Source organism: Camarhynchus parvulus, chromosome 10 (genome assembly GCF_901933205.1).
Source record: "Camarhynchus parvulus chromosome 10, STF_HiC, whole genome shotgun sequence".
Classification (NCBI taxonomy): Eukaryota; Metazoa; Chordata; class Aves; order Passeriformes; family Thraupidae; genus Camarhynchus; species Camarhynchus parvulus.
The window spans coordinates 1,264,913-1,277,655 of record NC_044580.1 but is presented as its reverse complement, the minus strand read 5'-3'; the positions used below and the strand labels follow the sequence as shown (position 1 = coordinate 1,277,655).

General features: G+C 39.5%; 1 protein-coding gene across 5 annotated transcripts in view; it reads right to left on the bottom strand.

Annotated features, from left to right (window-relative positions):
• TLN2 (talin 2) overlaps positions 1–12,743 on the bottom strand; it is a 142,050-nt gene that overhangs the window by 87,736 nt on the left and 41,571 nt on the right. For 4 of the 5 annotated variants that reach the window (XM_030955643.1, XM_030955642.1, XM_030955646.1 and 1 more), the window contains 2 exons: positions 11,404–11,486; positions 35–205 (listed from right to left, as the gene is read on the bottom strand). In XM_030955643.1, the coding sequence (XP_030811503.1) occupies positions 35–170 (136 nt within the window). In that variant the 5' untranslated portion in view covers positions 171–205; positions 11,404–11,486. The remainder of the gene's footprint in view (positions 1–34; positions 206–11,403; positions 11,487–12,743) is intronic. The other variant, XM_030955644.1, reaches the window with a different exon arrangement.

The window sequence follows — 12,743 nt, the reverse complement described above, 5'->3', positions numbered from 1 at the left end:
GCAGTGGAGCGAGGAAGGAGAATTGAGAGCTCACCCTGCCCTGTCTGAGCCTCGGGCACTCGCTCTCGGATCACGCGGCACGCGTCGTTCACGGCGGTGGACGGCTCAAACTGCATCGTCTTCACCACGTTGCACTGGCGGACACAGATCTTCAGGGACAGAGCCACCATGGTGCCAAGTCACTTGCAAGTTCCTACTAAAGCACCTGAAAAAGCAGTAGTGGTATTGTTGCTTAGTTTTTCATTTAATGCTTTAATATAATCAGCTTTTCATTAAACAAATGAAACTAGTTCAGTAAAATTGCATTTATTCAATTGCACTTCTATATAAAGTCTCATTAAGATCATTAAGATAGAAACTAGCCAAAACATGTATTTTTCTTGGTGTAATGGAAATTCATTTTTCAAAAACTTGTGTACACATACTAAATGTTCATACTTTCTTTGAGAAAGGTTAAAATGGTGCATAAAAAGCCAACACACTTACTGGGTATATCAGCAACATATTTACTGCTGACAGAAAATTCTTTTTCTCTCAACACATTTGTATTAGATCATCTAGACCAGCTTGTAACCAACAGCTTAAAATAACTACTTCATCAAAAGTAGGATTTTCTTAGCACATAACTACTCTTTCCTGAAGATTCTGAAATGTGCAATATAGTGTTATGGTTTTTCTCAAGTCTCCACATAGACCTGCTAGATGTTTTTAGCCTATTGCACAGCTACAGAGAGCTTCAAGAATGAGTTATTTTTCATTTCAGCTGTATTTAAAAACTACACCAAATCTGACAGCATTTTTTTACAGAAACAGGAAGCTACAGATGCTTTTTGTATTCTTTCATTTTGTAGATAGTCTGGATTTTGTCTCCAGTGTCTTCCCTTGCTGTTTTAACAGTCCAAACCATTCTTCCATCACCTGACTTTCCACAATCATCTCCAAGAACTCACCAGAACTTAAATCCATTCTCCATAAATACAGAATGCACTAGAATCCCCAAATAATTTCTGCATAAATTGATGTGTGTGTTTTAAAACAGGACTTTCCTAGGGGATCCTAGTGACTAACTTGAAGAGCTAGAAGCTTGTTTGCCTCAAGATCAGGGGCCTGACGTTCCTCTTCATCTGACCCACATCTCTCACACTGCCAGACCAGAGTGCCTCCAAACCCAGCAGCCCTGCTGAGCCCTGCTGGCCACCAGGATCACCCTGAAGGGATGTCCATCACCTGCTGCACAGGTTCCCCTCTCTGCACTCCCTGGGGCCCCTGCACTGCCCAGGCTCACAGTGCTGCTTCTCCAGCAGCTGCAGCAGTGGCTGCAGTGCCCCAGCAGGACCAGCACTGTGTCAGTGGCTCCCCTGCAGCAGACACCCACCACGAGGTTTTGTTTCCTCACACTCTGATTCTTCTCCACAGGCTTTCAACCTGCTCACAGCCATTCTTCAGATCCAGCTCTTGGCACCCTCTCCTGATGTAGGGGGTTACACCTCCCCTCTCCTCACTCCTGTCCCTTCTGAAGTGCCAGAAGCCACTGAGAGTGACACCCCAGCCATGGGATTCATCTCACCAGCTTTCAGTAAAGGCAACAGGGCCATGGCTTCCTGGCAGCAAGGTGTACTCTGTTAGTGTGACACAATGCTCTGCTGGCTAACTTAAAAACAAGCAGGGGTCCTGTGTCTTAGAGAATGTTCTTTTAAAAGTACATTGTTTCGGTTTTCAGCTTTTTAGTGTTTTCACTTTGTGATGGTGCACCCCATAAACGTGTGTGGCAGAAAGAACATCACAAGGCAGCCTAGCATAGTGCCTTGCATTGTAAAATGATGCATCCCCATGCTGTCCCTACCAGATGCTCATTTAATCCATTCTGACAAAGCTCCATAAAATGGGAGTCCACAACATCCACAGCTAAGCTGCTCCATTTTTACTTTTCTTTTTACTATTTCTACATTTTGGATGGCTCTCCTTCATACAAGTTTTCAACTAAGGTTCTCCACTTTGCAAAAGAATGTTTTTTCCCTTCCCTATATAAATAGATATACAAATTTATCCCTGATATCTTTAATGCACTTTTACAAGTTGGGAACCTGTTACTGTGTGCTCCCACCACCACTCCTATTTTTTTTTTCCAGGGTCAGATTCAACTCAAAGAAGGAAAGACCTAAATATATCAGTGGTCTGGTTTTCTTCAGTTCAGTGTTCTTGGTTTCAGAGACACCAAAGGATGCTTCATCTGAAAAAGAGCTCATGACTTATCAGCTTCCTCCAATAGTATCTTCTCAAACTCAAGAAAAAGGTTTTTATTTGCCTCCTCCAGATTATCCTCAGGCTCTAAATCTCTCCATTTGGCTTTCAGTAATAAATGGGATAGGCAGTTTCCATCTCCTGGGTAACAGCCAGAACAGGACAGCTGTTTTTTCTCAAAAGATCTAAGAACTTGGTCAAGAAAAAGGGCTGAGATCACAGAGAAAAACAAGGGGAAAATATCATCCACATTCCCTTTATCTTCTATACATTGATTCACATCATTTAAATATTTCTCTGTGCAAGTAATGGACTCTCTGTTCCCCCAAAATCACTCTGTCTGTGGAACGGCTGACCAAAACTTAAAAGGATTCTGAAAATTAAGAAAATTTTACATGGAACAGTTTGCTTGGTACTGTCTAATTCTCTGTGAGTAATAAAGTAGGAAATTTCTAAATCAGACTGTGACTAATCTGTGCTTGTAAGGTGGGAGACAGGAATAATAAATTATGAATCTGACAGCTTTGGGAGGAATAGCAGCAGCTTTGAGCTCTTAAAAAAGCCACAGAGCATAACTCAGAGAACCCAGTGCCTGCAGATATATATCAGAGTGTGCATGTCAAAGCCTTGAGCTGAACCATCACGGGGCTCACGTTCTGGAACATCTGAACAAAACAGAATTCTAAGCAGTGCTTGAATTAAATGAGCAGGCCTTGGTGTGCTCACAGAGATACCTCACCAACAAAGCAAACAAGCACAAGTATTTCAAACACATATTATCCAAGATAATAAGGTATAAAGTAAAGTAATAAGATATTTTCCCAAGAGGTTATCAAGACTGAAAAGTAAAACAAGAATGAGGCAGCAATAAGGTTCTTAAAAGTAACTTCAGGCTGGAGAAACGTGTGCCTCTGGGTTAAGGAGTGATTACACACCCTCAGCCAGAACATCCATGGCAGCAGGAGGCAAACACTGCCCCAGCTGGGGCACCCTGGGCTCTGCTCCCTGGCCCTAGCAGGACAGAGCTCCAGCAGACACCTCCTTCCATCTGCACAGCCTCCTGCAAGTCTCACCCGAGCCACTGCGTCCTCCCCAAAGCTCTCTGCCTGCCTACATTCTCACCAGAGCTGGGATGCTGTTACATAAATCACCAAGGTGTGGCCTTAGAACAGATACATACTCCATGAGCAGGTAAAATATTTTTCTTTAATAATTTCTCTTCATTAAAAAAATGAAGAGAAAAATCTGAAAATTCCGAAAAAATCAGAAAATTCTGAAAATAAGGACCAATATTTACAAAACTAAACATCTCTTCATATCTTGTAAAGTAGGTGTTTTCAGTGAAACCATCTGAACATTAAATACAAAAAAAGTTATTTGATGAAACACTTATATATAAAAAGATATTAAGTTTATTATTATATATAAAAAGATATTAAGTATTATTATATATTAAAAGGTATTAAATATATTTTATTTTATGAAATAAATCTGTAAGTTGCCTACTGCAAGTCACAAACTAATATTTTGAACAAAGGCTCCAACATATTTGTTTGAGAAATGTTCCCAAATTAACAGGAAGAAAGTTGATGCCAAAACAACACACACCCCCACCCTTAATTTCCACTGGAAATTAATTTAAAATTGCTTTTACTCCTGGTGTCATTCAAGAGGAGCAAAACAGAACTAACCAACATCTAGTAGGACTGCCAAAGCTGAGTAACAAATGAATTTATTCATATCCTACTGCATCTCTTCCTCCATCAGTTCCAACAGTAATTTCTAGAAGGGTATTTTCTAACTAAATAGTAATTTCTATACACTGTCTGTGCTACCACAGTAAATGAACAGTTTTTGCATGGATTTACTCTCAAACTTCCTTGTTCCACTCCTGCTTCACCAACAAATGACTTTCCCAACCAGCCTCTTAAAAAGCCTTCTCTAACAATATGCAAAAATGAGTTTTGTCTGCTGTTTGTGAATGCATCTATGTTAAAATGTTAAAAGCATTGGATGACGCACATATTATCAGGTTCAGACTTGCCCTAATTAGAGAACTTCCATGATTTTTGGTCATTAACAGAGTACTAAACCAGTGTAGCATCCAACTCAACACTAGTGAAAATTTCACAAGTCAAACCAATACTCTGAATGTAAGCCTCAGGTAATGTACAAAACAGGTCTCCATTCCACAACACCTTCCTTGCTGAGATAACAAACATGATAAAACCAAAATTACAGAAATTCCAGAAAAGGTTTCCCAAGAAACCAAATTGTACCTGAGAGTCCAGCTCTGCTGGGCTGGGAAGGTGGCACTGAGCTCATCAGCTGCTGGACACAGACAAAGCAAGGGGCAGCAAACTTATCCCAACAAGCATTTTACACGGCCTCTCAAGACACATGCAACACAAGGTAAATAGCTATTTCTCCCAATACTGACAAGGAGAGAAGTTTGTATCACAATTTCAACAGGTATCAACTACCCTCAAGCCAAAAACATAAAATAAAATAAAACAAAACAGTAAAACAAAGATGCAGGGAGAAGGGGGATTTAGAGGGGAGACCAGATAGGGCACACTGACCTCCCTGATCATTTACCCACTCACCTGGATTAATTTGTACCATTCCTACCCTCATATCTATGGTGTCTGAGCTGACAAGGCCATGATTTTATCTGCATATTCTGAAGTGCAATGCTAAGCAAACAGAGAATGCACAATGTCAGCTCAGTGCTATGAGGGCATGTGCATTTCCCATCCTTGCCAAGTGAGCTGAGGTAACACATAGCCCAGAACCAGCTGCATTTCACAACCAAGCAAAGGTGGAACAGCCACCACTGCCAGTGCCAGACACGGACCACACCCACCCAGCTAAAGCAAAGTTGTCACTGCCAGTGCTATGGTTAAAGCAAAGCTCTGCCATGATTTAGTAAAGGTCTGTCTCCCTGGAGATATTTCTTAACTGGTTCATTCAAGCTTGAGCAAACACAAATCTAGGTCATGAGACTGCCACAGCCTCAAAGCCTGTATGTGTACATGCTGGTGAAGGCAAAGCTACGTGTTTTTATACTAGACTAACTTTGTAACAAAATCCAATGGAACACAAGTCCTCCACTCTTTTCAGTATTCCTACCAACTACCTGCTGGCACTGAGGGACCAGCAGTACAGGACAGATGACATTTTGTGTTGTTCACAGAGGCTGAACATCTAATTCTATTTGTTTAGTGGACTGGTGCCTGCTAAGACCTCTGTGAGCAAAATGCTCTCTGAAGTACAAACCCAGCTGAACTGATAGCTTTGTATGCTTCCAAAATTATGAATGCAAATGAAAGCATCACCCTTCAAAAATCAAGCATAATGGAAGCACAAGGCAGGCAGACAGGCACAGAGAGTAACAACATCCATTTTACTCTGAACTCACAATGGCACCTGTGTTGGCATCTTACCATAAAAGAGGTGACACTGCACCTTTCAAGGAGCCCTCCCTTCAGTGCTCCAGCACTGTCCATCTGTAACTCATTTATACCACAATCTCTTAAGGGCTGACATTAACAGTATTTCTGAGACTAAGTTGATTATCCAGTATAGGAACCAAGCTATCCTCTGTGGGTTGTATGCCTGAAATGTATGCTCACATGTCACAGCAAGGCCATCATCAACTCCTTGCTGCACAAGACACTGTGAAGATCTCATCACTGCTTGTTGCCATTCCACTGGGAACGGTGTAGTGAGGTGCTTTCAGTGCTTTCAGGGGTAACTATCACTCATGCACAAATATCACATTTGTAAGCACTGGACTGGAAGTTGTCTTGTCATTAAGGTTAGAATCTCTTCTGGTCAGAAAGGAAACAAAACAATATCTCTTAGTTTCCCTCTAATCAGCTTAAAGCAGAAGGTAAGAGCAGTAAACCAAGAGAGGAAAAGCTGAAGTTCTAAATGGGCAGCAAGTACAAAGATATCAATTGGAGGGTCCAGAAGCAGCCTGACAACCTCAGACACCACACACTGTCTGGGTGGCTGATCAGAACTCTTGATGTTTGAACAAGCAACCAAAAAAGCATAACCCTTCCTTCCACTGGTTAGAATACAGGGAACTTAACACTGTGCAGCACCAAACATGGTTTATTCTGTTTGCAAGCATGCACAGACAATTAAAATGCAAGAACTCTCACATGCCACCCCTGCCCTAAGAAAATCCCTGCTCAACCACTATGGCTGTATACACACACCACACATGCTGGTAAGTTTTTTACCGTAAAAAACTTCAAGAATCTCAGGAAAAATTTACTGCATTTAGCTGTAGCATGCAGCACTAAATTTCACAAACAAACTACTTGGAAAAAAAATCCCCACAGCAAAACAAGAATGAACCAGGACAAGCTTTGAAAGGTTGCTATGAGAGCAGGCTGTAATTATTAGCATTAATAGATACCATTCTCAGTCCATGCTTTATAGTCATTCAGCAACAGCATCTCTTTTGCTAAGAGCCCAGCAAGGAAGTTCCCTTAAGCAGAATTATGTAAGAGACCAAAATATTTGGGTCTAATTAAGAGTTGTTTATAGGACAGTCAGCTTATTAGCAACTGAACTTCAGCTTGCTTTTTAAGTCAAAAGGCATATTTGCAAACTAACTTGCTTGTATAAATCTTCAAAAGGAAGTATGAATTACAAGAACTACAGAAGGAATGTCACTGTCCCAGACAGAGCTGAAACAGCTTTTAGATAAGATAAGCCAAGAGCTTGACTGGAGCTAGCTGTAACACAGAAATCACAAGGCTCAGCAGCAAGAGCCTTCACTGTGGCAGTCAGTGACACGTCTTTGAAGAGGCCTTCCAGACTTTGTTTTCCTATTTTGCAAGAAGACAGCAAGAGAAAAGCAAAACCAGAAGCATGAGTTTCTGTAGAAACCAGAAGAGAATCACATCCTTTGGCCAGGCTCCTCCCCCAGAGTCCTTGGGAGGACTGGAGTAAATATGTGCACAGACTATTACTAAAATGGTATCTGATGTATAGATGACATTTGTATTTGGTGTGGGTTTGTTTTTCCCTCTTTTTAAAGGGTTTGTTGGGTTTTAGAGGGGTGCTTTATTTTTTTAAACTCAACTCCTATAAGGTAAATCTAGGTCCACCTCAAGCACTGCAACTTGCTTACAGTGGGAGATATTTGTTTATACAGCTTCAAATATATTATCCAATCTGTAGTACCTATGTAAATTATAGGATAAGAAAAATAAATGATGATTAAAAATAGTCCCTATTCTTTTGAAAGGTCTGGCTGATAGAAAACTGATTTTCCAAAGCAGCAGATATGACTATTTGAAACATTTCACCTAGATTCTAAATCACACTAAGAACAGGCTGAACTAGAAAATGGGCTGTTAAATCCAGGCTAGAACAGTTCTGTATATTCACACTATTTTCAACTGCTTAAATACTGTAATGTTTTGAAGGACAATTTTAAAGCTTTTATGCCTAGGTCTACAACCTCTGAGCACACTCAATTCAATGCTTTTTTCCTCCCCATTGCATAAACTGAAGCCACCACTCAAACTTCAGAGCTCCACCTGCCATTCTTGGGAGGCACCACAAAGTCAGATGTAATAAATCCCTTGGAGTTCTTTCCTGAGTCATTTAATGACACAGCTAGGACATGACTTCTTGGGTTCACCTGCTGTGCTCTAACTATTACTCTGCATTTTCTATTTTACTTCTTTTCTAAAGTGACATGTTTTGGCAGAGAAACACTATTGCAAAGTCCCAGATGAACTGTCATGGTAAATCATATATGGATTCTTCTTTTGCTTTCCTTTCACCCTCCTGAACATCATCTGATGCTGCCCAGGAACTTTTTAATCATTTTCTTTAAGAAGAACAGCAGTCAACAGTTACCTCACACACATCTACTTGATTATCTACTTCAGGGAACATGAAGGCAACTAACAGGCTTGAGTTTCTTACAGGCTTTATAACCAACCTTACTAATTTCTTAAAGAATTTGAACTATTTAATAATATGAAATCCACTCAGCTACTGCAATCACTGAAGTAAATCCACATTGATAATTCTGATCAGCATCACCATTCAGAATTAGATGGGGTTGATAAGTCTTCAAAAACAGCTTTGCTACACAGAAGAAAATTAGTGAGGCTCAAATACAGTAATTTTTTGCCAGTCCTGTAATGGGGTTTATATGGAATGGTTCTCTGCTCTCATTGATTCTATCTGAAATGGTAGACTTAACAGGCACTGAAATTGCTCTCAGTAGGTTTTTGATCCATTTGTCCCAAAAATCAATTAATTCAATTATTTAAAACAGATCACTTAAACAGGAAGTGAGGCAGAAAAAATTAAACATTTATAAAATGCTATTTGAATGAATGTAAGAGTAGTCTTAGCAAGTCAGCATTCCATTTATCAAGTAAGCCAAGAAAACGTGGAGGATTCCCACAACTGGTTGTCATGCTGGCAACCAAACTGTGATCTCCACAATAAGCCTCAACTCCTCACCTAGAATCCTCACAAATTCAAGATGAAGGCAAAGAGATTTCTGACTTGGAAAACTGTTATTTCTTGCAGGCCCATTTAAAAGACAGGAGGCTTGGTAAAGAGCTCATTTATTTAGTGAAAATTCAGGTTGACAGCTTAGAGACTGACTGTCACTGATATTAGGGAAAGCATGGCAAAGTGGGTCCCAGTCACAGCTACAGGTACTCTTTAAGCAAGATAACCCATTTTTTCCTCTGTTCAAGAGCACAGAATGCACTAAAATCCCTTCTATGTTCAAACAGCCACATACAGAACAATGAAGTGCACTTTAAAATCATATAGTTCAGGATCAGGTAAGTTCACTGCTTTAGCAGGAGAATTCAAAACAAAGCCAAGCACTACTTAAATCTAAATTATAATTAATTCAGTTATGTTTCTACCCTTTAAACACTCAGGTCTCTATTCCATCTACTGTAGGACTATCTAGACAATTTTTTCTCACAAGCTATCACAATTTGGTATCAACATGAAATTAACACAATTTTTTTAATAAATTACCACTCTTTATCAATTTTCACATCATGGAGATAGAAAACAGTTTACAAAAAAATAGTAAAAATAAAAAAACCTTAATGTCAGTGATGACACCAATTGTAATCCAACATATATCCCTCATTAGGAATGGGTCACATGGAACTGTCACCATATCCTGGCAATGCTGGAAAGTTTACACACAGTCTACAACTCAGACGGTGCCATGCCAAAGAGAAAAGCAGCAGATCATGCAATCTCCTTCCAATGGGTTTAAATAGCCACTAAAAAAAACCTTTTCTTGCTCTTCCAACCTCCATCACCTCCCTGAGATCTACCACACACAAATATGGTTTACCACACACACATTACCTGTCATAGTTTACAATTTTTAGGATAATAATGCTTTGGCTGATGCTACTGCAGCAAGGCTGAATGACCTTAGTGCATGCTCCCTTCATTTTCTGATGCCAGCACCTGAACAGAGAGGGAAGGGAAGGGACAACAAGATGTCTCAAAACTTCACCATTTCTCACCATCTCAAAGGCTGAGTGCCAGCTCTAAACATTTTTTTTTTTTGAACCTCAGGTTCGGGCAGAGATGCCAGATTCTGCTTTTTGATTACTAAATTATTTTTTATTAAAAAGAACATTTCTTCCAAAAGAAGAAATAAACAGGGAATGGCCAGTCAAAAGAGCTCTGAACAACCAATAAAGGGATAAAAAGAAAAAAAAATTTTAAAAAAGAGTACCTGAGGAAAGGAAAAAGATCTAGAGCTAGAGACCGCAGAAAGCTCAGTTACTACCAGAATCAGCAACATTAATGAAAACAGAAAAGCTCAGCAAGAACAGTGTGCTTGCACCCATCAAATTAACATCTCTGTCACAGCCACAGAACAGGACAACACAGACTGAGCTCCAACTTTAAGAGCACTCCCCAAGGTAAAAAAAAGCTCACAACACTGGATAAGGAAGGACAGAAATCAGAAGGTGGTGTGGTCCTTATAAAGATTTATGAGCAGGGTTTGAGAAAAAACCTAGATTTCAGAAGGGAACAGGATTGAACCCCAAAACATCCACTGCTTCTACAGCAGAGACAGAGGAACAAAGAAATCATGAAACACAGCTGAACTTTTAACAGGGGGTGACAGTGTGTGCAAACATTACGTGTCAGTTGGATTATACTGAGTCTAGCACACTGCCAGCTGTGTGCTAATGTGAAGTCAAACCCCCTCCTACACCAAATGTGCTCACCAAGAGCACATCTCACCACTAAGCTCAAAGTCAGCTCGGCAGCCTTAAAATGGCTGAAGCTAAATTCACACATTTTGTTATTTTTCATAGCAAAGCCTACTTCAGTATGTACCTAAACCACCTTCATTTAACCTTGTCCTTAGACATCTTTGATACAAACTGACACGTTGCTTTAATTATAGGCTGCTTTGAAAGTTCACTGAAGACATTTTTCAAACATGGAGAATTGCAGGACGAAATTCCATTAGTGACCTTTCAGTATTTCAAGCTCCATTTCCAGATGAGCAGTCAAAGCCAGAGCCACATTTAGAACAGTAATGTGGACAAGGTCAAAGTAACTCCAAGAGATGAAGAACATGGGGTGAGATTTATCAACATCTTGCCCAAAGCCAATTTTACCATTTAGTGACATTCTCTTCTGAGAGCATTACAGTACAGAAGTGGTGATGTATCTGTGAAGTTATCCCAGTAATGATTTTTCCTTGTTCTTTTTGCCACCTCTTACATGTGTTCAGATGAAAGAGTTAAGTCATCTCCTCAGCTATTTGTTTCATACCAATGAAAGGCATGGCCCTTTTTCTCAAGGCTTAGAGAAATCACTTATTACATGATCATATTCTCCAGTCTCCCTGGCAACTGTTTCAAAACAGTCAATGTCTGTCATAGTCAGGTTAATCTCCAGGCTGTTAATTACAATATTTATTTGGCACTTCAATGTTCATTCATCACATTTATTTTTCAGCTCAGATTCTCTCTTCATAAACACAGTCACAGAAGTATATATTTCACATTCTCCCTACAGAAAATTTTATACTAATCTGCACAAGCTTTTAAATTACTGTAGGTTTTATGTCATTATATGCATAACAAAGAAAATTAAACAGGACCTTACCTCAAAATTAAACTTCATTTAATAGAAAATTAGTTTGTCTGAAAGTACTGCTTGATCACATGGAAGGCTTCCAGCAACCAAGTCTGTAACACAAAATACAAACAAGTTACTTCCTTATCCCCAGTTCAATAATTTCTATTTTTCAAGTACCTCATCTGTCAACACACTGGAAAGAAAACAACTCAGGAAGTTGTAAGTTTCCTTTTCCCTTCAGGAGTCAGAATTTGCATTGCCAACATGTCTTTGTGCTCAAGAAAATAAATTTCAGTCCAAGCTTCTAAATTACTCACATATAAGAGCTCATAATAAATGAATTCATTATTTTTTACAGGTAAACACTTTGAAATTGCCAAAAGTGTCAATTATGAAAACACTTGTAGCACAAGTCTGGGTGCTAACATAAATCAAACTATCACATTGACCTCTCAAAACCATTTCTTTTGCATTAGCTTGCTTTTCCATGGTTTACTGTCCATGTGTGGAATAACAGTTTAAACACCACAACTCAGGCCTCTCTGGGCAATCTCCCTTCTGAAAATATGATGGCAAAAAAAAGGCAAAAACGGAGTTTTGTTTTGTTTTTAAAAGATGACAAACTCTGTTCCAAAGGCTTTGGCTGTTTTGAGGAGGTGGGTTTTCTTGTTTGGGTATTTTCAGGCTTTTTTTATTAGAGTTTGTTTTCTTTTCCCCCCCCTAAGTTTCTTAGGATCATTTGTCAGCTTTTACTCTAAACAAAAGCTAATATACCATAATGTTTTAATAATAATAAGGAGGATGGGCAAATCAGCTTGCACACAAGCCATTTAGCAATTCTGGATGCCCAGAGTGCTCTGCAATAAACACCAGCATCTCTCCCAGCATCCCCAAACACCCCCAGGCTCAGCATTACCCAGGCCTGGCTGCTGGCAAAGCCTTGTGTTCCATGTGTGCGGTTATGGAAGGCTCTCATCCCATTTCTATATCTCCTAGACAACCTAAAAATTCAAATGAAGTTCTGACCCACTGCAGCTACCTAAATTTGAAACCAGTTTATGCATCAATTCAGAAAGACCAGGATGTTAAAGAATAAAGTTACACTTTCATACAGCTACATGGCACGGAATGCCTTTTAGCTGAGAAAAGCCCACAGCAACAAAAGAATTCTTGCAAATTTTAACCAAACAAAGCTGGCAAAACCATTTCTGATAAAACAAATTCATCACTTAATGTTTTTCTTGTCTTGGTTGGTTAGAAAAGTGATTTTTTGCTTTCAGTGTTCTTTTAAGCAACATCAGCTCTGTGCCAACACAACTATTAACTACAGGTTAACAGATTTAAAGCAGGCCAGAGTAAATGCAGGA